Source organism: Conger conger, chromosome 9 (genome assembly GCF_963514075.1).
Source record: "Conger conger chromosome 9, fConCon1.1, whole genome shotgun sequence".
Classification (NCBI taxonomy): domain Eukaryota; kingdom Metazoa; phylum Chordata; class Actinopteri; order Anguilliformes; family Congridae; genus Conger; species Conger conger.
This window is the reverse complement of record NC_083768.1, coordinates 57,643,881-57,668,454: the sequence shown is the minus strand read 5'-3', so window position 1 is coordinate 57,668,454 and position 24,574 is coordinate 57,643,881. Positions and strand designations below refer to the sequence as shown.

The 24,574-nt window shown below is 44.7% G+C and overlaps 1 protein-coding gene across 1 annotated transcript in view; it reads right to left on the bottom strand.

The window, feature by feature from the left end:
• The window catches only part of col11a2 (collagen, type XI, alpha 2), a 58,541-nt gene that overhangs the window by 4,143 nt on the left and 29,824 nt on the right, over positions 1 to 24,574 (bottom strand). Inside the window, exons 13-57 of the mRNA XM_061254060.1 lie at positions 22,200 to 22,286; positions 21,857 to 21,913; positions 21,655 to 21,708; positions 20,979 to 21,032; positions 20,426 to 20,479; positions 20,071 to 20,124; positions 19,478 to 19,531; positions 18,941 to 18,985; positions 18,433 to 18,486; positions 17,107 to 17,151; positions 16,600 to 16,653; positions 16,271 to 16,315; positions 15,456 to 15,509; positions 14,967 to 15,011; positions 14,085 to 14,138; positions 13,460 to 13,504; positions 12,908 to 12,961; positions 11,909 to 12,016; positions 11,489 to 11,542; positions 11,034 to 11,087; positions 10,730 to 10,774; positions 10,475 to 10,528; positions 10,281 to 10,325; positions 10,112 to 10,165; positions 9,659 to 9,712; positions 8,915 to 8,968; positions 8,405 to 8,602; positions 7,728 to 7,781; positions 7,071 to 7,178; positions 6,382 to 6,489; positions 6,200 to 6,253; positions 6,022 to 6,075; positions 5,580 to 5,687; positions 4,573 to 4,626; positions 4,028 to 4,081; positions 3,669 to 3,722; positions 3,394 to 3,447; positions 3,010 to 3,117; positions 2,616 to 2,669; positions 2,247 to 2,300; positions 1,434 to 1,487; positions 1,202 to 1,255; positions 842 to 949; positions 560 to 613; positions 83 to 244 (exon numbers count right to left, since the gene is read on the bottom strand). Of these exons, the coding sequence (XP_061110044.1) occupies positions 83 to 244; positions 560 to 613; positions 842 to 949; positions 1,202 to 1,255; positions 1,434 to 1,487; positions 2,247 to 2,300; positions 2,616 to 2,669; positions 3,010 to 3,117; positions 3,394 to 3,447; positions 3,669 to 3,722; positions 4,028 to 4,081; positions 4,573 to 4,626; positions 5,580 to 5,687; positions 6,022 to 6,075; positions 6,200 to 6,253; positions 6,382 to 6,489; positions 7,071 to 7,178; positions 7,728 to 7,781; positions 8,405 to 8,602; positions 8,915 to 8,968; positions 9,659 to 9,712; positions 10,112 to 10,165; positions 10,281 to 10,325; positions 10,475 to 10,528; positions 10,730 to 10,774; positions 11,034 to 11,087; positions 11,489 to 11,542; positions 11,909 to 12,016; positions 12,908 to 12,961; positions 13,460 to 13,504; positions 14,085 to 14,138; positions 14,967 to 15,011; positions 15,456 to 15,509; positions 16,271 to 16,315; positions 16,600 to 16,653; positions 17,107 to 17,151; positions 18,433 to 18,486; positions 18,941 to 18,985; positions 19,478 to 19,531; positions 20,071 to 20,124; positions 20,426 to 20,479; positions 20,979 to 21,032; positions 21,655 to 21,708; positions 21,857 to 21,913; positions 22,200 to 22,286 (2,979 nt within the window). The remainder of the gene's footprint in view (positions 1 to 82; positions 245 to 559; positions 614 to 841; positions 950 to 1,201; positions 1,256 to 1,433; positions 1,488 to 2,246; positions 2,301 to 2,615; positions 2,670 to 3,009; positions 3,118 to 3,393; positions 3,448 to 3,668; positions 3,723 to 4,027; positions 4,082 to 4,572; positions 4,627 to 5,579; positions 5,688 to 6,021; positions 6,076 to 6,199; positions 6,254 to 6,381; positions 6,490 to 7,070; positions 7,179 to 7,727; positions 7,782 to 8,404; positions 8,603 to 8,914; positions 8,969 to 9,658; positions 9,713 to 10,111; positions 10,166 to 10,280; positions 10,326 to 10,474; positions 10,529 to 10,729; positions 10,775 to 11,033; positions 11,088 to 11,488; positions 11,543 to 11,908; positions 12,017 to 12,907; positions 12,962 to 13,459; positions 13,505 to 14,084; positions 14,139 to 14,966; positions 15,012 to 15,455; positions 15,510 to 16,270; positions 16,316 to 16,599; positions 16,654 to 17,106; positions 17,152 to 18,432; positions 18,487 to 18,940; positions 18,986 to 19,477; positions 19,532 to 20,070; positions 20,125 to 20,425; positions 20,480 to 20,978; positions 21,033 to 21,654; positions 21,709 to 21,856; positions 21,914 to 22,199; positions 22,287 to 24,574) is intronic.

Sequence of the window (24,574 nt, the reverse complement as noted above, 5' to 3'; positions counted from 1 at the left end):
ACTCGCTCTTGGCCTTTCGCAAGCTTCTAAATGTAGCCCTGATACTGCCTGAACCCTCACACTAGCCACGACCCAAACTCACGTTCTCTCCCTTGGGTCCGGAGGATCCTTGGGGCCCTGAGAGGCCCCTGTCGCCCTTCTCTCCCTGCTCGCCGGGGGGCCCGATGAGGCCGATGAGACCTGGGTGGCCCTTCTCCCCCTTTGAGCCAGAGTCTCCCTTCAGTCCCGGCAGTCCTGGGGGGCCCTAATAGGGTGGGGGGGGGGGGCACAAAGACATTATAACTTGTACTCTTTCTGCCACATCTTTTAGCCAATCAGAAACGTTTCTGTTTATCAATCCATTTTTTGCATTACCAATGCATGGCCATTATAGGAGGATGATAAATTTAAACACTGAACGACAAATCAAATTCCCTTCCTGGGATTTCTGCATAGTCACAATCACCTTGTAATCACCTCCTTGATTGTGGCTATGCTTATTAGTAAGATTATGGCTGTGATTATATCTATGACTCTGGTGAAATTGACTGTGATTTGGATTATCGTGTGTTTCTCTTACCATGGGCCCTGGAGGTCCCTTTTGCCCTGAAGGTCCTGGCGCACCTTGCTCGCCCTGAGAGAGAGAGAGAGAGAGAGAGAGAGAGAGAGACAGAGAGGAATAGACAGAGAGTATCAATAATGAAAGAAATTCACAGAAATGTGAAATGGCCCTGTGAGGCGGGCACAGTTCAGCTCTACACTGAGTAACAGAATGCTTCATTCTGCACTGCGCCGGGCACCAGACAGGTGTGCATCATCATACTTTCTGCAGCATTACAGATGGATCCAATCTGCCACTCACCACTGATCCGGGGAGTCCCCTCAGACCTTCTGTTCCTGGTTTTCCTGGGGGGCCCTGGGGCCCCACGGGACCCGTCTTTCCTGCAGGTCCATTGGCACCTGGGTCTCCCTGATTTAAAAAAAAAAAAGGGGGGGGGGGGCAGAGGGATTAATGAGGCAGATGCTCTTATGTAGTTATGAGTTGGATAGTGACCTCTGACCTTTTCTCTTACGTAGTTATGAGTTGGATGATGACCACTGACCATTGCTCTTATGCAGTTATGAGTTGGATAATGACCTCTGACCTTTGCTCTAATGTAGTTGATGACCTCAGATGCTCGTATGTAGCTATAGTTTGGACGATGACCTTTGACCCCCTTACCTTGCTGCCCTTCTCTCCCTGTCGTCCCTCAGGTCCTCTTGTTCCAGCAGGGCCCTGGACGAAATCAACAACGGGAAACATTTCTGATTAACATGAGAGGAATGAGGGAAAACACCCCCCAATCGCCCTAATTATTGCACAAATTAATTTCATTAAATTTCATACAGCAGAATAGAAAGGACAGAATACAGTCCCCCAACCTCTCCCCAACCCTCAGCCCAAATTTACGCACCCTCTTTCCTGGGGGGCCAGGAGGTCCATTCTCACCGGTGGGTCCGGGGGAGCCCTGGAAGAGCGCAGGAAAGAAAATAAATCATCGCTCCACTGCACAATGAGGGGTACCAAAGGTGTACCCCAAAAACACCCAACACAGATGCCAGAATTCAGACCTTCCTGGAGAGTTCCATCAGGAGCACATACCTACTCGACTATAACAGCTCCGCAATCACAAATCTAGATATTGTTTAAAACTGTCTGTAAGCATCAAATGGAATCCAAACTCAACATTAGTCCAGGCTTGACATGGGTTTATTTCTGTCCATGGATACATATATTCTTATTGGATCTTAAAGGAATTTTGTGTGGGTTTTTTCAGAATCGGCGAAACATACTATTACGACGTTTGAGCCTGAAAATGCTTTAAATTGCACAGTTCCCTCTAATGTAATTTGCATATACATTCAAATTTAAATGTATATGCATTTAAATGCAATGCTTTTACATTACATTATAGTAATTTCACAGACACTCTTATCCAGTGCAAATCATAACCAGGGGTGCTTGTCATCTCAAAAGTGTACCCTAGAAGAACATGTGTATTGGACCACGAATAGACCCTTGAGGCACACCTATTCAAAACTGTTCAACAAAGGCAATAGTGCCGACAATGGCCCTTCCCAGTTTATATGGCTACAGTACATGAAAAAAAGAGAAACCGTTTGCTTAAACACTTTATTGCACAGTATACTTCTTGGATGCAGTTTATACATGGTGGTATGGTCATTTTGGTAACTATGGCAACAGTAAGACGGAGGAAGTGACTCACAGCTTGTCCTTGCTCACCGTCCTCTCCCCTCTCTCCCTTGGCTCCATCTTGACCCTGATAAACAGAGAGGTCGAGTTAACAGCCTGAAAGAGGAAGGACCATCACCCCTGTTTTCATTACTATGTCCTATTCCTCAAAGGGTGAGGAAACGTAAAGTACATACATGTGCATACGATATTTATGGACAGATTAAAAAAGAAACTAAAAAAGCATTTTCCCCATCCTATGGATGTTATTTTGTGGTCTGCCTGAAGGAGCTGGAACACAGTGACCCTGGAGCCTGAATACTGTTCAACCGTCAAAATCACACAAAAAAACAAACGGAAGAGCTCCGAAAATAGAGAAGGAGAATATATATCCACAACTCACCCGAGGACCGATTTCTCCGGGGGGGCCTGGGTCACCGGGGAAACCAACTGGGCCCTGAGGGGAAGAGAGAGAGAGGGAGAGAGAGAGGGAGAGAAAGGGAGAAAGAGAGAAGGGGAAAAGAAAGAAAGGATGAGAGCAAAATTAATGTTTATTGAATGGGTTATGGGAAGTGGAAGTTGTGGTTATGTGGTGGTTTTGGTGGATGGGCTATGGGAGGGGCAGCTGTGGTTATGTGGGGGTTTTGGTGGATGGGCTATGGGAGGGGCAGCTGTGTTATGTGGGGGTTTTGGTGGATGGGCTATGGGAGGAGCAGCTGTGTTTATGTGGGGGTTTTGGTGGATGGGCTATGGGGAGAGCTGTGGTTATGTGGCCCCGGGGCCCGGCTCCCACGCACAGGGTTGCCTTTGGGTCCATCGTCTCCTGCCGGCCCCCTCCCCCCAGCGGGTCCCGCTGTTCCTGGCTGTCCGGCCTCGCCCTTCTCTCCACGCTCCCCGTGAGGGCCCTGCCATTGGACGGAGAAACTGTCAATCAAGCGGTCAGCCAACCAGTGGTGACTGCAGTGCAGGCTCAAATTTGATTGGTGGTGGACAGAGCCAGCCATGGATTTGTGAATCACTAATCCTCAAACTCAGATGGACATTTACAAGGACTGTAAAATGTATCAGTGAATATATTTGGGATTCGGTGATTTTAGCAGATTCCAGCAGGGGTTCTGTCCAAAGCCGTGGCCTCAGCTGGTCCATCTCTGAACTATATCTGTTCGAAAGTCACAGCTCACCTTTTTACCTGCTTCCCCGGTTATTCCAGGTGGTCCTGATTCTCCAGGTTCACCCTGTCAACACAGGCACGCAGTTAGACGTACAGTGTAAACAGATAAACTGCACACTTGCATACTACATACAAGACAGATAACATTCACATTGTTGCAAGTAGTAATTATTTCATACATGTACCTTAAACACACACACATGCATTCAAGAGCACAGGTGTATATGTACATGCATGTCTGGACACACAAAACTTTGACCTGGAGAGCCACGCCCTCTTGCTTACCTTCTCACCCTGGTTACCTGGGTTGCCCAAACCACCTGGAGGACCTTGAGGACCCTAAAAAAACCCCCAATAAAAATCATCAATGAAAAACACAGTCAGGTGATAAACAATATAAAGATGACTCAACACTCATTATACAAAAGTATATTATTATTAACTGGTAATAGGTAATATTTAATCCACACTGATGACTTCATGAATACGTAATAGCAGGCCTACAATGCAGGGCCGGCAAGTATTACACATCTATACACAAAACCACAAGTGTTATTACCATGTAATAGCAGATGGACATTTTGACGTTACATATCTATAACACCCAGGAGGCTGTAATTAGGGTGAATTTGGGGATTACTCACATCAGCACCATTGGGGCCAGCAGGACCACGGGGTCCGGGAGGTCCAGGAGGTCCCTAAAAGAGAGGCAGAGAGAGAGAGAAAAAGAAAGACAGAGAGTAAAAATATATGAGAGAGAGATAAAGAGAGAAAATTAGAGTGGAGTCATGCATGTTAAACACAGCTTTTCAAAACATTAAACCATTTTAATTTCATAATTTTAAACATTACAGTTGAGTTCATACAATCCCAGCTAACACAAAATGTTCTCACGATGTCACAGGAACGTGCTGTCAATGTTATAACATTGCCACAACATGGCAGCAACATTGTGAGGATGTTCTGTGCTAGCTGGGATATATGAACCTATGTGTATGATCCCTGCAGGTTGTTATGTAAACATTAATGCAGCATACGCATGTATAAGGAGAAAGTAAACTCAGTGAAAGTAATAGTGCATAGTTTTCACTAAGAACAGAATACACGATTATCCAGCGTGTCAGCCACAAGTGCAGGGCACTGACTGTGGGTGTTTGAGACGATGTGATCCTGAAAAAAAGGCACTCACCATGGGTCCGATATCTCCGGTCTCTCCCTTCTCACCCGATGGGCCAGGCAATCCCTGTACAACACAATAACCAACCGACGATCACACCAAACCCAACGGCATGTATCACACACTGCACCACTGGACCTGTACATCTAAATTAACTGACTGTGCATACACCCAGTTAGCAATACATAATATACTAGATAATAGTAATGGACAATCACACAATGAGTTTGTGACACATTAAATAATAAACACAAATTCAGACTGGAAAAGCTGGGGATTTGACCCGTGTTTATCAAAATAAACATACAAAGGGACAGCCTCGGACTGAAACATGGATATTTCAGATGTACCATATATAATATATTGATATACTGACCGTTATTCATTCACATTTTTTTTTTTTAAAGATATTATTTAGGCCTTTTTCAGCTTTATTGGACAGTATATAGTTTAGAGAGACAGGAAGAATGGGAGCGAGAGAGAGGGAAAGACATGTGACAAATGTCAGATGGTCGGATTTGAACCGCCGACATCGCGGCTCGCAATGAGCATGCGGTCAGTGCTCTACAGGCTGCGCCACTGAGACACCCATTCATTCACATTTTAAGTGTTGCTAAGACCCAGTGAAGTCACAGCTAGCTGGCTACCAGTGCTTAGTTAGATTGCAGCAAGCAAGCAGCTATCTACCCAACAGTTATCAAGCAGCTATTTGCCCAACCATTTTAGGCGTTGCTAGTTAGCATGCTAGTCCACGCTAACGTATGCTAACGTATGCTAATGTCCGTATGTATTTACACAGGTCTGAAAGCTTGGGAATGTGGGCAGTTGTCTGAAGGGGCAGACAGGTGTGAGTACAGTGTAGCTAACGCAGATGTCTGAGCAGCAGCAGATCAACCAGGAGGAGGAGGAGGGGGGGTCACTGGTTAGGTGAGGTGGGGGGGTGCTAATACTCTCCCTTCCCCAGATGGCTTAGATATACACCATTCCCCGACTTGTGCACCTGCTAAGAAATGATGTACCTGCAGTCCGATAGGTCCAGGGGGGCCGGGAAATCCTCGAGTTCCTTCATCACCCTTGGCCCCGAACGGGCCCTGCTGTCCCCTGGGGCCCGTCTCTCCGTCAGCACCCTGAGAGAGAGAGAGGGGGGCGGAGGATGAACACATGAGAACGACCATCAATGAGGTCAGCAATATCGACTGAACGACGTGCTCTTTAACCGTATGAAGAGTTGGTTTGGAATGTTTTCTTCAACATTCTGAGTGAGTGTTCTAGAACCACGTTTTCTTTCATTCACCAGAATTCAGAGTGTTCAGTTAAGTATATTCCATATACAATCGCATATTTGTGATCTCACACCATCAAGGGTGAAGGGTATATCTCTGTTATAAGCTGGCTTTATAAGCCATACTAACCCTATTAACAGATATAGCTGTGTTGAGAGCGTTTATACGCTATACTTACAGCAGCTCCAGGCTGACCAAGAGGACCCATAGGCCCTGGTGGACCAGGAGGACCCTGTGAACAAACAAAAGGGATAAACATCACTCTATTAAGGGACAAAACATAGAAACACACACTTGTAATAAAAGTGTAACAGTTGTGTAATAAACATGTAATATGTGTGTAATAAATCACTCACATGCTCTCCCTTCTCTCCTTTGCCTCCCTTTTGGCCGTGCTCTCCGACTTCGCCCTGTAATGACACAGTTATAAACAGTTATACACATACATCATTTTGGTCTCTTTGTGCTTTTCAGTAATTACGTGAGAATGAAACTTCATGAATTTGGGATTGGTGAAAAGGTGGACCCCGTTGCCGACCTTGTCTCCATCCTCTCCGGGAACCCCAGGGGGTCCGGAGGGGCCTGGGAGCCCCACGGGGCCCTGGACTCCGTCACGCCCGGCCGGACCGATCGGACCTTTCTCACCCTGAACAGAGCGAGAGGGAGAGGGAGGGAAGGAGAAACAACGGAGGATAAAAACAATCAGTGTGGTTCCTGGTTGGTTTTACACACCAGATTAATTCATAATTATTAATAAAAACTGAGCTGAAAAAGAAAAAAAAACACCACTGTCAGTTCCTTGTGGTACACTGAATGAATGCTAAGTCCTGTACTGTTGGATCAAAGTTTTCGTGATCCACAGATCGTGTCTAACTTGATAGGTAGTGTTGTTATTATTATTACTGTTTACGCTTATGTATATACAGCATATTGTGTATGTGTACACGTACATATACAGTCACATTATTCTGTTATCATTCTTTGTTCGTTAACCAATGTTCTTTGCCATGCTTTGGCAATACAAATCCAGATTTTGTCACGCCAATAAAGCACTTCAAATTTTTATGTGATAGAGAGCACTGTGGGATTAATAACAAAACAACTAGACTGAAGACAAAGGTAAGCTCAGGGTCCATGCGGCTTGGGCAGTTCTTGGACTTGAGGCAAAGGCAGATGCGGCTTTGGTTAATCTGAAGGTTTGCCCCATCGGACTCAAGGTTTACTCACGGGAACTCCTTTCTCCCCTGATGGTCCCGGGGGGCCCTGGGGGCCAGGTCGTCCTGGGGGGCCGATGGGGCCCGCACTGCCTGCGGAGCCTCTCTCACCTGGGGAGCCCTGGGGGGGGGGTCCAGAGATTTGGGGTGAGGGTTAGCCAAGCGACACTAACCAACACAGCCCAGCAGTGGGACTCTGGACATACTGTTTATGATCTCCTGGGTATTCAGTATTCTGATCCATTTCTGATACATTTTGCACTTTTGCAGGAGAAATAGAGAAATTGAATTTGCCTCTATAGTTTATGAAACTACATATTAAAATCAGAGGTCAGGGCATAAAGTAGATGCAGATGGAATGGAAAATGCCAAATGTGAAACATGATTTTTAGAAAGTATATATTTGCCACCATGACCAAAGTCGGAGGCACTTCATAACCGAATTGGCAGTGGTGCACTTTAGAGTGGGGCATAAGATATCAAAAAGAATAAAACACATTCATATCTACAGCATGTTCTCTGATGAAATTGACTTTAATCTCAATGAAACAACCTGGATAAATAAAGAATAAATAAACCTCAATCACATCATTGCTGTGTGCTGGGGTTAATCTAACTGATGATGTGAAAGTGAAATTAAATGTGTGAAATGAAGGAGAGAGATTCTTACGGCTGGGCCAGGAGGTCCTGCTGGTCCCTCTCCTCCCTTCAGTCCTCCACCTCCCTGCAAAGCACAAACAGGAAGTGCTCATCGTGAGCAGGAAGTAGTCACTGCTGTGTCTCTTCTAGTGAACATAATCAATAATAGCAAGACCATTGTGGATGTAAGCATGGAAATAGTTGTCTTGTCACCCAGCAGAACTGGGTATTGAGGGGCATCTGCTTCAAATGGAAAGGACATATGCAGAATACCCTCAAACAAAAACACATGCATTACTATGTGGCCCAACATAGACCCAAGAGGCACACCTAGAATCCACAATTAAAAATCATCTCCAGAACGCATGCATGCTCAGAATTCATGTGTGCACTTCAAAGGAGTATGGCCCTTATTTCTTTTAAAGGAGTATTCAGAAAACTGGAAAAAACTGTCAAAAAACAAAAAATGCTAACAAATTGTGTAGAGATGACAAATTATGATCTGTTGGGACTGTGGTCAGCCAGGTCTATGATACTCGCAATAGGAGAATGACTGCAAAACTAATGTGATGCAATGTAGCTGCACTTTTAACTGGATTATTTTCATTATTTTCCCTCCCTCTTGGGTGGAGGGGGCTGTGATGGCGGGAGGCCTCATTTTCCCTGGCCGCCTGCCCCTTGGTTCTCGGGGTAGTTCGGCCTGCTTACGGGGGTGCCTGGAAGTCCTCTCTCCCCGGGGAATCCCCTCAGCCCAGGAGGGCCATCCTTGCCAGGGGGTCCAGGGGGTCCTGGGTCGCCCTTCGTCCCCTCTTTACCAGAAGGTCCCGAAAGGCCCTGCTCTCCAGGGGGCCCCGGAGGGCCGGGGTGTCCACGCTCGCCCATAGGGCCAGTCTCTCCGGAGGGACCCTGGGCAGAGAGAGAGAGAGAGACAGGGAGAGTTAAAAAAAAGTTAAAAGAGTGTCAGATGTAGTGGCAAAGAAAGAGGGAGTAAGCAAACCTCTGTTACCAGAGCATCTCTCGATCTTGCTGAAGACTGGACAAACTAAACCCACAAGGCTACATTACTAGCATACCTAAAGTATTCCCGATATATCTTGACCTATTTCTCAGATAGTGTTAATATACTGACCTGTCATAACGTCTTTTTTTTGCAAACCAAAATATGTATTTCTGTCTCAAGTCCATTTGTTGTGTAAGAAGCTGTCAGTGTATGAATACCTGAGGCCCAACGACGCCGGGAGGACCCGCTGTGCCAGTCTTCCCCTGGAAACCCTGAGGAAGAGAGAAGAGGTTAACACAGATTCTAATGCAGTAACAACACACATATAGACATGTAATATATGATATATAACACATGTATAACAACATGGTAATGCTACCACTAGAAAAGTTAAAATGCCTTATCTAATAATAATAATAATAATAATAATAATTGGTTGGACTATATGTACTATTTTCAGATAGCTGAGGCCAATACTGCATTGACCACTGAAAATCATTTCACGATTCATTACACACTCCAAATTCCCACTTCCATCCCACAGAACAGTTTGAGTCAAAGTGAAATGCTGATTCGTTGAGTGAAACATTCTAGTTGAGTGAGTGAAACCATTATCTCAAAAGCAAATATGGCAAAACACACCTTACTGCACAACAATGCACAACAGCATAAATATCTTTATTTATAATACAGTACTACACTATGTGGCGTACTATTGTTATCTAGCATTCTAGTATTATCCAGTATTGTCGTCAGCATTGCCCAGTGTAATGGAGAATGTACAGAGCATACTCCTCTACTCGCTGAATGGTATACAAACTGCACACGCTGTATCTGTGCCATGCAGCTAGAGAGGTGCACCATGGGAAAACTGTTCTATTAAGTGTATCACCTCAGAATGAAGGCAAGCCCCTCAAAGGGGAAAGGAAGAAGGGGTGAAGGAATGAAAGAAAGAGACTCACAACTTCTCCCCGCTGGCCAGGGTGTCCTGGCAGTCCATCTTTCCCTGGAGGTCCCTGAGAGAGAGAGAGAGAGAGAGAGAGAGAGGGAGAGAGAGAGAAAGGGAGAGAGAGAACAAGAGAGAGAGAGAAGGAGGTTGATAACAGCAACAGCTACACAGTTCAGTGCTAAATTAACTCTTATAAAGTATGTATGCATACTGGACATTTACTGCTTTTAACTGACAGATGATGTGACTGTTCAGTTTTGAAACTGTGCCATAAGGTTGTGGTGAATAGCAATATTGAAGCAATTTCCTTTGACATTTCTTCTCACCACACCCATCGATTTCCTCTCACTGCAATTCACCCACACTGCCATCCATTGTACAGAATTCATTTCCACACCCCTGCGTCAGATAATGTTAATTTAAATTTAAAAAATCATAATAATCATAATATTGGAATATATCTTACAGGAGGCCCCTTTGGCCCAGGGAATCCGTTTGCTCCTTGAGGTCCAGGCAGTCCCTGAACGAGGAAGAGAGAGAACCATCCATTAAAAAGGCAACCAATGTGATGTCAATATGAATTCAATTAATATTTAATCGTTCTGTTCTGAAAGGGTGCTGCGTCAGTTACTCACCCTCTCACCGGGGGGACCGGCGGGCCCGTCTCCGCCTGAGGTACCCTGAAAAACAAAGAGACGAGCGGTGAGCAAAAACTGCCATCACTGGCCTCACCAGGAAATCAAAATGGCCGCCGCAGGGTTCCATGGAGCCTCCTGTTGCGGACTACTCTCAGGAACCTTCTGCAGCAGCAGTGTTCGGGGGGTCTCACCTTGGCTCCTGACTTTCCAGTTGTCCCCCTTGGCCCTCGTTGACCCCTGGGTCCCTGAAACCAGAGACAAGAACATGTTTTTCAGGCTGAAAATACGACTGTTGGAGAGTGAAGCCGATGGCTGGCCATGGCTTGGCTACTTCAGGCGAATGGGATTGCTCTATCCACCATGGGACTCGGGTAGGGAGCAGACACGTCTGAGGTAGAGGAACGGTTGCTAGTTTTTATATATAAGTTCGTGCAAAAAGACTGTACCGTTGGTCCTCTCTGGCCTCTTGGTCCAGACTTTCCAATCAACCCCTGAAAAATAGATCACATTATAACATCATTGCATTGCATCATTAAACTGACATCATCGCATTACGTCACAACTTTTGAGCATCTTTCCGTACCCATACTGTGCACATTTTACATGTTGTCAGTTAATACAATTAGACGTGTGAATTTGGGATGAGTGGCTCTAATGGCAGTGGCCCCAGCAGGGATTCGAGCCTGAACCCTGTCAGTGGAGCTGTTTGCTCTCCTGGGTTTCAGGTTTCCTCTCCCCAGCTCTCCTTACCCTCGCGCCCTTCTCGCCGTTGGAGCCAGGGAATCCTGGGAAGCCGAGGGAACCCTGGGAAGAGAGAGGGTCACGCCACGTGTGAGTCAGTCTGGACGTACGCAAGCTCATTGGTTCATAACACAGCGTAACCTTCCGAAAGGGCGTGGCTATTAGCTCAGCGATTCAGACGGTGAGCTGTGTTCTCTTAGCATTACAGTTGGAATAATTTCATGAACATACATGAGGAGGACATGACCAGAGACAGTTCATTCCACCGGCAGTGGATGCTTTAAGCTATAGGCACAACATGAACATTCATATACTGAAACATACTATACTATATAATATTCCACATTAACTTTTCAATGACATACTGGAACCTCCTCCAAAAAAGATGGTCGAATGCAGGAACTATCTGGTTACTGTACAGAACCTTTCTGGACAAACTACAGGACAGGAAGTTTGCACAGTACCTTGGGTCCTTGTCTTCCTGGATAGCCAGGCAGCCCAGGCACACCCAGTTTTCCCTGAAATAGGAAGCCATCATCAGCAAAGATCATGCACACTTTGTATCCTTACAAATATTAAAGATGATCTTCTCTACAGCAATGTCTAATCATAGCAATGCATGCTAAATATGTTCCAGATATGTTCAGAAACTTGTTAGAGTTAAGGGTAGCAGGTGCTGTGGGCTAGATTTAGTTGTGTACTTACACTGAATACATAAGTACACCATACAAATGAATAATGTGGGATAATGCAGAATACAGATCATTCCTGAGCCATTCACAAAGCATGGAGATTCCACCACCCTGCTCCAATCGGTGGACTAAACCCAAAGCCCAACCCAAAGCCAAACCCCACCCATGTTTCCTCCTCTCCCCCAACCCCACCTTCTCTCCGACCAGGCCGAGTGGCCCCAGTTCACCGGGGGGCCCCACACGACCCTTTGGCCCCTCAGGACCATCCTCTCCACGGGGCCCCGACACTCCACCCTCTCCCTGGGAAACAAAACAAAAACAATCAACAATAATCAATAATCTATAACAATAGAATACTATTCAATAATCAATCATCAGTCAACATGAATCAATACTCAATCATACTCAAGAATAAATGGACACTAATCAATCAAAATTAATCACTAATTCATCAACACTAAGCAATCATCAATAATCAGTCAATCATTCAGCAAATATCCAAGTATGCCTGAGAACCTAAATCAACACTAATCAATAAATATTAATCACATCAATCAATCAATCAATCAATCAATCAATCATTCAGCCAACATACAAATATGCCTGATAATCTATATCAACACTAATCAATAATGAATAATCAATCATTCAGCCAATATTCAAATATGCCTGAGAATCAGGCAATCAACACAGTCACAATCAAGGAAAGATATTCAATCAATAAATCACCCAGTCAATAATACAACTATAGCCAAGTCAACAATTGTGAATAATCAAAAGCCAAATGTAGCCGAATATCTCATTCAATCAAGGCAGATTCATAATAAGAAAAGGCAGGCATGTCAATTGGCACTAATCAATAATCAATAATGTAATACTACCAAATATTTCCTTCAATCGCAGCAGATAATCAATAATGAATATTGCTGAAATTACACAAGTGAGATCATTTACATTTCAATTAAATAAATGTCCAATGGAAAGAATACAAACTCTAATCAATATGTTCAAATATGAGCTGATAAATAAATCTTATACCTGATGATTAAATTATGCTTTGTTGATTAAATGAAGATGTGTTGATTAAATTACATGATGATTTAGTGATTAAATGATGAATAAATACACTATACAATGTATAAATACACATGGGCTGATCATCATAAATGTGAGTCTGTCAATCAATCTTACTCTGTCTCCCTTCACTCCGAAGTCACCCTTAATTCCAGGGAATCCATCTTCACCCTGAAACAATGACATCACCAATACGATTATCAACAAGATCAGAATGACTTCACATAATAAATTAATCATAAATAATATTATCACCATGATTGGAAAGACATCCTCAATTTTACATCAATGACATAATCAGTTGCAGTACCACCATGGTCAGTACATCAGTACATTCATAGCATGACTATATCAATATCAATATCATTATCACTGCAGACATAATTATTGTTATTTTAAAGACGATTGAGGCAATCGATAACATATTTATAGGCCAAATAGAGAATGTCCTAAAAATGTCTAATTATACTTCAGGGGGAAAAGATCGTATATTAAGCAAAGATTTTGCACACTAGAACAGCATATAACGTATACAATGTCACCCCTAGTGGCCACAGTCTATAACGGCACCCATCAGGAATGACCTTGTAAAGGCTTAATTCTGCTATTATTTAGCTACTACTTCACTAAGCAGAATTTACCCCCGATCTTCATGAAAGAGGCACTTACCTTCTCTCCCTTGTGTCCTTTCAGACCACGGATACCTTGGGTTCCCTGCAATCAACATAGACTTCTTAGGGCTAATTAATGAAATAATAATTAATCAATTAATTATTTTTTGTAACAGAATACACCAAAAAAAAAAATATATATATATATGGTAACGCATACCAATATCAATATTATCGCACAAAAAATTAGATGACTTATAATGACAATGGCAATGGAATACTAATACTAAGAATACTAATTCTTCTAGTCAACCTCAGGCACATCTTAAGCAATCTTAAGACCAAGATGTCCTACGCCATTTTCTTGTGCAGCTGTGTCTATATAAGGTGAATAAAACTGTGCTTTAGTGGTCTCCTGTAAGAGACATGGTGGAGACCTGGCCATTTTGGAATGTAAACAGTGCAAAGGCATCTGTTCCCAAATGGATGCGTGTTATGGGTGTTTTTCCACAGAAATGGAATCCAGCTTTAACTTTCAAATCGTTTCACCCTCAGCGAATCTTGAGGACTGACTCACTGAATCACTGAAATACTCAAATGCTGTCACTAACAGTGAATTATCACATGCTTCATTATTACCCATGATTCAGCAGTGGAGCGTGAGAGTGAAGCGGAGGGCGTACCTTAATCCCACGAGGCCCGGGGTAGCCGATAGTGCCCTGAGGCCCACTGGGACCCTGTGCAGAGGAGGACGGACAGAGCATCAACACAGGAGGAGGAAGGGGCGGGAGCCTATCCCAGCATGCACTGGGCGAGAGGCAGGAATACACCCTAGACGGGCCGCCAATCCATCGCAGGGCACGAACACTATATACTCACATACTCATACTACACACACACACACACACACACACACACACTAATACCTAGACACATACACATACACACACACACACCATTCACTCACACACTCATACCTACACACACACCATTCACTCATAAACTCATACCTACACATACACTATTCACTCATAAACTCATACCTACACATACACTATTCACTCATATACTCATACCTACAAACACACACACACCATTCACTCATACACTCATACCTACACACACTATTCACTCATTAAATTTTTTTTTACATTACATTATTGGCATTTGGCAGACGCTCTTATCCAGAGCGACGTACAACAAAGTGCATACCCATAACCAGGGATAAGTTCCCTGAAAGACCCTAGAGGTAAGTACAATTTCACTCACACACTCATACCTACACACACACACACCATTCACTCACACACTCATACTACACACACACACCAGTCACTCACACACACACACACACACACACACACACAAGGTCGGTGGTTTGATTCCCGGTGTAGCCACAATAAGATCTGCACAGCTGGGCCCTTGAGCAAGGCTGCATTGCTCCAGGGGAGGATTGTCTCCTGCTTAGTCTAATCAACTGTACGTCGCTCTAGGTAAGAGCATCTGCCAATTGCCTGTAATGTAATGTAAACATACTTATTTGGGTCGACAGAAGAGTGGCCCACCTGATTTCCTTTGGTTCCTGTTGGACCCTCTTTTCCTGGGTGACCCTAAAACAAAAGGCAGGTGTCACTGAGCATGTGTAACTGCTTCCTGCACACGTTTCGAATAAAACAACTAATACAAACAAAAAAGCATACAAATGAAGCCAGATAATACCTTCAGGATTAATAACACATACTGTATGTTTCAGTTCAACAGTTTCAATAGAATAAGACCGACTCCTGACCAATATCTCAGATGTGTCCAAATAACATTGGGAATATTAATCAATACATTGAGCCCACACTATCCACATTCATGAGCCCACAATACATAACACAGCATGTGCAGGTAAACAGGATTTATCTTACATATTATACTAAATGATATTAAATATTCTAAGAGTATTGCCTAAAATATGATTCCAATTACTGTACTATTAACTGTACTATTAGGGAAGAGAGGACCAGGTGGTAGTCACAGCCTTGTTAGGCATCATAAACGGGACTTACTGGAGGGCCATCAGCTCCCGGCATTCCCGGTAGTCCTGGCTTTCCTGTGGGTCCCTGGAAAAAACACACAGAAAACAGGAGCCAAGTGACTGAGCTGGTCTTTCAGCCCCCTAGTGGCCAAATGGCATTACTGCGTGAGAAAGGCAGTGAGTCAGTATCAGGGTCAGTGGGTGATTAATCATTGAGTATGTGGGTGAGTGAATGAGTCAGAGAGTAAGTGATTTGGAGAGTGTGTTAGTGAGTGAGTGAATGAGTCATAGTGACTAACTGAATGAGTGAGAGAGTGAGTGATTTAGAGAGTATATTTGTGAGTGAGTGACTGAATGAGTCAGAGTGAGTGATTTAGAGGGTGTGTTAGTGAGAGAGTGAGTCAATGAGTGAATTAGTCAGAGTGGGTGATTCAGAGAATGCGTTAGTTAGTGAGTTAGTCAATGAGTGAATTATTCAGAGAGTGAGTGACTGAGAGAATGCATTAGTTAGTGAGTTAGTCAATGAGCAAATTATTCAGAGAGTGAGTGATTCATAGAATGAGTTACTTAGTGAGTTAGTCAATGAGTGAATGAATGAAACAGTGAGTGAGTCAGCAAGTGGGTGAGTGAATGAAAATTATTTAGTGGGTGTGTGAGTACTGTGGTTGGACGGGAAATCTACTCCAAAAGCCTTCTAGTGTGGAAAAGAAATATATATTATATTGTGGAAAATTAAAAGAGCCTTCTTTTGTCATACAGCCCATGGACCTCAGCTTTACGAATAATTGTATCTGTAATTATTATGAACACGCCTGACACTAACTGATCATTTATCACGTCTCTTACCTTCTCCCCTGGTGGCCCGATTGCCCCTTGAGGTCCTGGCATTCCCTGGAAGGAGACAGGCCTCTCATGAACTACAGCGTCTCACAGAAGCATCATATTATATCCACAACCATAATCATTAAAAATAATTTATTTATTAATAATTCATTTTCAAGCTTGAGCACATTGATAGAGCAGTTATCATTGGCAAGTTATCACCAGTGATTTCACGCAGTTACTGAACACCGTTACAGTACCCTGTTACTTCAGACGGCCTCCGGGGCCATTAGGACAGATCTAGGATTTTCTTTTTCCACAATGTGTGTCACGGCAGAGAGTGCCCTTCTCACCTGAGTTCCGGAGGTACCTTGCTGACCAGGGGGTCCTGGCTCACCTTGAGGACCCTGAGAAAGGTGGGGAGAACGGGGGTTAGGGGTCAAACCTCCAGCACTCACAGGGGACACACATCCAGGTACTTCAAGCTGAGCAAAAAGAGGTGTGCCCCCCCCAACATTATTTGACTGTTTGAAGTGTGGGTTATTCAGAATGTTTCAGAATTCTAAGTCCGTGTTCTAGAACTCTGAGCAAGACACCTAACCGCCAAACGCTCCTGATGAGCTGGTCGGTGACTTGCATGGCCGCCAGTCGCTGTTGGTGTGTGAGTGCGTGTATGAATGCGTGAATTAGAAGCATCAATTGTACAGCACTTTGGATAAAGGCGCTATATAAATGCCAGCCATTTATAAATGCCAGCCATTTAGAACTCCACTACTTTCAGGCACCAGTAGTGTTAGAATAGGCATTAGAATGTTCAGTAAAGATCTTAATCATGTACGGTGTTGCACACAGACACTAACCAGATTTCCTTTTGGCCCATGGGGACCGTCGTTTCCTCGTACGCCCTGCAGAAAGAGGGGGAGAGAGAGGGAGAGAGTGTGATAGAGAGGGAGAGATGTATAATTATTCAATGAATCACTCATGGCTAAAACCTTCATGTTATACCACTTGGACACTGCATTCACCTATAATATGAAAACGGATTAATTTCTAGAATGCCTTGCCTACATTACCCTCTCACAAGGCCTCTCACTCACCCGAAGATTCCAATGACGTTATGAGTCAGCCACTGGCACATGCATCCCTAGCCGAGGGCAACAACGTTATTTCAAATTTCAGGGTTGCCTCGCCAGAAAGTGTTGTCACGTTAACCGGCTACGAGGCCTTCCTGTGATCACACCTCACTGTGGTGAGCTCCACCCACTAACACAGCATATTACAGCTCACAACAGTTAGAGCATTGCTATAATTCATACTGGACTCACTTTTTAAAACTGCTTTGAAAAATGAAACTGCTTTTACGTGTATTGCGACACAAAAGTGATATGAAGCTTGCCATGGCTAGTTGTGACACTTGCGATGATTATGGCAATGTTATACAAGCTTTATATACATAAATATTATATATACATTTATATACATGTATATATAATACATTTCTCTGTTGGAGAAACTGCCGGAATCTGCCAAATGAGGGAAATGTTACTGGAAGATGGATCAGTGTAGTGTTTGGTGTTGAAGTGAAGTAATGCCACTGGTTTTATCAGCTAGCTGGACATTCTCTAAAATATTGCATAATTTATACAGGAAAAGATAACTAACTAAAAGATACTACTGTTAACAAAACTCAGCTCACTTGAAGCAGGCCTCAATGGTGCGATTAAAGGAAAAACAATTAAAGAAATGGATTTGAATAATCCTTTAACCGACAATTCAACTTGACTGCACATTACTGTCAAACTGCTGGGCTGTGTCTAAAAGAGGGGCTTGCTGATTTCACCACACAGTTTGCCCTCACTGTTTACAAACTGCATGTCAACAGCCTCTCTATATTTTGGGCGTGGTTATTTTTAGACATAACAATTTTCAGGCACAGTGAGATCTTGCAGGGAAGTCCTGGTCTCATCCGCTCTTGTTGCCAGGGGGAACAAGCATAGATATTTTATTGGGTAAACTTGGCACATTTATGACAGGGAGTTGTAGGAGAGAGGGGTGTACCCAACTATCAAAGACAAGGGGTTCACTGCAAAATTGACCACCAGGGTGTCTTCCGGAAGAAAAACACGATTTGGGGAAAAGGTTGGTTGAGTGGTGTAACAGTGGAGGGGGGGGGGGGGGGTACTCACAGGGGGTCCTGGAATCCCAGAGGGGCCTTTGGGTCCCAACAAACCACGGGGCCCCTAAAACAGTGAGAGAGAGAGAGAGAGAGAGAGAGAGAGAGAGATTATTCATCAATCAGATGAGTGGAAAAAAAAGAAAACAGAGAGAGAGAAAGCAAGAGAGAGAGAGAGAGGATCAATCAGAAGTGGAATAATGACAGAAAACAGGGGAATATAAAACAGCAGCAGAGCAAAATATGTTTAGAAGGTGCTCAGAAGGGAAGGTGGATACAACTAAATGTACTGAACCTCCAGAGAGAGAGAGCGACAGAGTGAGAGAGATGAATAATATTTCTTTATGAAGAAGATAAAAGAGACAAATGGCAAACAGACAGACAGAAAAACAGACAGGCAGGTACGCAGACATTCAGACAGACAGACAGACAGACAGGCGGATAGACAGCTGAGTAGGCAGACAGACAAACAGAAAGAGACAAGCAGGCAGAAAGTTGGAAAGCGTGATGGAATCACTCACGGGTTCACCTGGCAGTCCTCTGGGTCCAACCTCCCCATCGTCTCCCTGACAACAAAGAGAGATAGAATGAGAATATAGACAAAACAGAGAACAGCGAGGGTGAGAAAGTGACAGAGTGAGAGAGACACAGAAAGAAACAGCACTTTGATCACAGTGCAACAAGAGATATTCACCAACAGACACATTGACTGACTCGGAGAATCTGATGAAAAAGCCTCAAGCGTTTACTGCTTATTGTTCTTTCAGTCTGGGCTCTAAAAAAAAACCTGAAGGATGTTCCTCATAAAAACGTACATATATTTTCAGCAAAAATAACAATATAAAAAAGTTTTAGTTTTTTTTGCCATGGCTCAATACTGGTTTTTCTTTTTCTTTTTCTAAAACACAACATTGGCTGCCTTATTGGTGCACTTGAAGAAAATACAATCCAGTGTTGGGCCTTCGTTGTTAATGTAGGTACGGTACTACTATAGACAGACATGATGCCATCCGTTTTACTGCCTTCCCCAACCACTTCCTGTTTCCTGTTGCCCCTACCCTTTCTCCGTCCTCTCCGGTTGGTCCAGGTGGTCCCACACCTCCGGCTTCTCCCTAAAACAGGTGAGGGAAGACAGCAGGAAGATTAGCTTGTCAGCTTCTTATGCTAAATGTAAAAGTTTGTGGAATTTTGGAACGTCAGTGTTCTAGAACACCATTGCTTTCAGTTACCAGTATACCAATAGGGGTGTTCATGTAAGCACACTATAATCACATATTTATGATCGCACCCTTTAAAGAGCAGAATACTAGCTTACCGATCTGTCATGCTGCATGTTAAGATACACTCCTTATGACTGGGTGCTACACAGTACAATATTCAGTGTTGATTAAACTATAACAGAGCATATATGAGTCCAAAAGGGATCAATTATACTCTGTCAGAGTAAAATGTACTCTCAGCCCTGGACCCCCATATTTACCCTTCCTTTCTCTTCTTCCTACTGGGATGAACCCCGCCTTTTCACTGTGCTGCAGTACAGCCGATGACAGAGGCTACGGCCAGAGCCTGTTTAACTCCGTTCTATGTACTATCTATCATTTATCCATTTATCCATTTGTTCATTTCTAAAAATGAGTCATTAAAAACCCACCCTGTGGCCCTTGTCACCAGGGAGACCAGGCAGCCCGTCGAAGCCTCGGTCGCCCTAGGAGAGATGGTGAGAGAGAGAATGAAAGAGGGAAAAAGTGAGAGTAATGGAGGAGAGAGAGGAAGAGCTAACAGTGACATGACATGATATGCTCAAGAGGAAATCAGAAATTAAAAAACGTAACCAAAGCACAGATAAAGAGAGAGTCTAGCATACTTCAGCATATTTTTCCACTTGGGGATTCCTCTTCTGGCACAAGCACATTTGAGACAGCCTGAAGAATTGATGATTTTATACCACACAAACACAACGTGTTAGCGCTACACAGAGCACTATGTGACGGAAAATCAACAGATACCTTTGATCCTGATTCCCCAGGCATGCCTCGTCCACCATCAGCTCCAGCACGACCCTGCACACAGACAGACAAAAAATAAAAATAAATACAATAGTAAAAATCAACAGAACATTTGTGGCAAACGACCTCCTGAGACTTGGCAGAAAAAAAGTGACTTTTTTTTACATCATCTTTTTTTTGTCTTTTTGGAGGACAATGATTTGTTGCACTGAAAATATTTTTTTGAATTGTACTCATTCTATTTTTATTGAAAGCCCCTTGTAGTGTAGGATATGTGGTTCTTGAGACTCATGTCTCCTACAAGGAAAAAAAACAACTGGGACATGCTGTGAGTGGCAGATGCAGAAGTGCTTTTTTAATCCTTTATGGGGAGATCCATTGAGAACGTGTTCTCTTTTGCAAGGACGCCCTGGGAGAAACACCAGAGAGAATAGTCGCAAGTAGGGCGAGAGAAAGAGAAGGAACAGGGGTGGCGTAGGGGTGGAGACAACCCCTGGAGCAGTTTTTAACCAGAACCAGAACCAGAACCAGAACCAGAACCAGGACCACTCACCCTTCGGCCAGATTTTCCTGGGGGTCCAGACAATCCCTGCGGTCCCCTGGGGCCCTGTGTGGTGATCACGGAGAATCAGTCTCCACATGCAGCAGCCACAGATTATCACAGAACAACAGCCCTTCCATCCCAGCCAACACAATCCACACAGCATCATGTCATTCCTATTCGTTACTGAGCACAGCGAAGACACTACCTCCAGGAGGTAAACGGACACACAAACTGGGCAAAATTCCTCTAGCAGAACATTACTTGGATATCACATTGGCATGTTGCTGAATACTTAAGGCAGTTCATTTCAATCATACTGCTTTGCAGTATTTGCATCTGATCTGGTATTCCTGTAGGTCAGAGGTGGGCAACGAGGGCCGTATCTGTTTCTGGTTTTCATGCCAACTGCTGGCCTGAATGACTTAATTAGCTCTAACATTTATGCCATCTGACATTTTAGCTACATTTCTTGATGAATGCATGAATGCCAATCAAAGACTGTTCTTGTGTCCCTGTATGATATGGTTTTAGTCATTGGTGGAAACAAAAACCTGCATACACACCGGCCCTCCAGGACTGGAATTGCCCACCTGTGCTGTTGATTGGGGGGGAGGGTTTAAACCCTGTACATAGGGGAGTAGAGGGGCCCCTACACAGGGCAAATACGTGGCCAGGGGATCTTTACCTGAGGGCCAGGGTCTCCCATCTCGCCTTTCAAGCCGGAACTGCCTGGGGAACCCTGAAAATAAGGAATATTTAGATAACAATGCGGCAATGTCAGTTAAGTTGCTAATACAGAGGAAGAGACTACTGTTTCCCCCCCAGCTCGAGAAGTGCGCTGCTGGAGTCATGGCCCGCCTCCCCGGCCTGTAAACAAATACACTCACCAGGGGCCCGGGTCTACCGGTGAATCCCATTGGTCCAGGAGGGCCTTTCAGTGCCAACTAGTGGTGGGAGACAGAACAACAGAAGGTCAGAACATGCTTGTTTTCTTGGCATTTTGGCAAAAGCCTCCATATCGCTCTTGCGTGTGCAGTGTGGGTAATGCTAAAAGAATGTGTGTGCAGTGTGTGTACAGTGTATGTGCAATATGGCTGCAGTGTGCGTACATTGTGACTGCAGTATGTGCAGTGTGTGTTCTGTGTGTGTGCAATATGTGTTCTGTGTGTGTGCAGTGTGTGTGGAGTGCAGCTGCAGTGTGCTGTAAGGCTGTGGCACTCTGTTACCCACCCGGGCCTGGGACAGGATGGCTTGGGCCTGAGCTTCCTGTGCTGAGACAATAGGACCCTTATCCCCTCCACTGCTCCCAAACCGGAACTACAGGGGGACAGAGAGAGAGAGAGAGAGGGAGGGTTAGAGAAAGAGGCAGAGAGAGATGGAGGAAGAGAGGGAGGGGCGGAAGAGAGAGGGGGTGTGGAGAGCGAGGAGAGGGTGAGGAAAGGTATGGACAGAGACGGAGGTGGAAGTGAAACAAAGTCAGAGTTTCAGATATGAGCACTAGTATATTCCATCCACATGCGTCCAACACTCAACTCACCTGAAATTTTTTTGCTAAATGTTTAACAACAGCAACAACGACAATCACAACAACAACAACAACAATAATAATAATCACGCTGTTTAATTGTGTGAAAATGATTGGAAAATGGAAAAAAATAGTTGAATGTAGTAAATAAAAGAAGCTTCTCAATCTATGAAAGCAAGATTTCAGTCAGTGAAATATTTGCCAGATTACATTACATTACATTACATTATTGGCATTTGGCAGACGCTCTTATCCAGAGCGACGTACAACAAAGTGCATACCCATAACCAGGGATAAGTTCGCTGAAAGACCCTAGAGGTAAGTACAATTTCAACTGCTACCTGTACAACAAAGATAAGGACAAGGGCCATTTTTTTTTTTTTTTTTTTTTTTTTTTTTTTTGAACAAACAAACAAACAGAGCAAAAGTCACCAAAGTTAACTATCCGAACACTGCTTACCTAGCCAACTAAAATACTGATACACAAGTCACAGAGACAACAATTAAGGTTCACAGGGAGGTAGGGAGGGATGGGGAGAGGTGCTGTTTGAAGAGGTGTGTCTTCAGCTTGCGCTTGAAGGTGGGGAGGGATTCTATAGTTCTGACCTCAACGGGGAGTTCGTTCCACCACCGTGGAGCCAGAACAGACAGTAGTCGTGAGCGTGAGGTGGAGGTTCTGAGAGGGGGAGGTGCCAAGCGGCCTGTGGAGGCTGAACGAAGAGGTCTGGCAGGGGTGTAGGGTCTGATGATTTTTTGCAGATAAGCTGGGGAAGACCCTTTAACTGCTTGGAAGGCTAGCACCAATGTTTTGAATTTGATGCGAGCCATGACAGGCAGCCAGTGGAGGGAAGTAAGCAGGGGGGTGACGTGTGAGTATTTAGGAAGGTTGAAGACCAGACGAGCTGCTGCATTCTGGATGAGTTGGAGGGGTCTGATGGCAGACGCTGGGAGGCCAGCCAAGAGGGAATTGCAGTAGTCCAGGCGGGACAGAACCATCGCTTGGACCAGGAGCTGGGTCGAGTAGGGGGTGAGAAAGGGGCGGATTCTCCGTATGTTGTATAGGAAGAACCTGCAAGACCGGGTCACCGCCGCAATGTTCTCGGAAAGGGACAGTCTGCTGTCCATCACCACGCCGAGGTTCCTTGCACTGGGTGACGGCGTGAGTGTGGTATCCCCGAGGGAAATGGAGAGATCCAGATGGGGAGAGGTATTAGCAGGGATGAATATCATTTCAGTTTTACCTGGGTTGAGCTTTAGATGGTGGTTGTCCATCCAGCTCTGGATGTCCCTCAGGCAAGCAGAGATACGGGCTGAAACCTGCGTATCAGACGGCGGGAACGAGACGAAGAGTTGGGTATCGTCCGCATAGCAGTGGTAGGATAGCCCATGTGCAGTGATCACAGGGCCAAGGGAGCGAGTGTAGAGAGAAAAAAGAAGCGGGCCAAGGACTGAGCCCTGGGGAACTCCTGTGGCGAGGGGCCGAGGTGTCGATACCGAACCAGCCCAGGCAACCTGGAAGGAGCGACCAGAGAGGTAGGACTCAATCCAGTCCAGGGCTGTGCCACAGATGCCCGTTGCTGACAGGGCAGACAGGAGGATGGAGTGATCCACAGTGTCGAAGGCAGCAGAGAGATCTAGAAGAATGAGGACAGAGGAGAGGGAGGCTGCTCGTGCGGCATGAAGTGACTCACTGACGGAGAGGAGCGCAGTCTCTGTCGAGTGGCCCGATCTGAAGCCAGACTGATGGGGGTCTAGCAGGTTGTTGTTAGAAAAGAAGGAAGAAAGTTGAGTAGAAGCGGCTCGTTCTATAGTTTTAGAAAGGAAAGGAAGAAGAGATACCGGGCGGTAGTTCTGGATGATGGAGGGATCCAGGGTAGGCTTTTTTAGCAGCGGAGTGATGTGGGCCCTCTTGGAGGATGCCGGAAAACAGCCGGAAGACAGGGAGGAGTTGACAAGGGAGGTGACAAATGGGAGAATGTCAGGTGTGATAGTTTGGAGAAGAGAAGAGGGGATAGGGTCAAGGGCACAGGTTGTAGGGCGGTGGGAGAGCAGGAGTTGAGAAACATTGATGAACTAGACT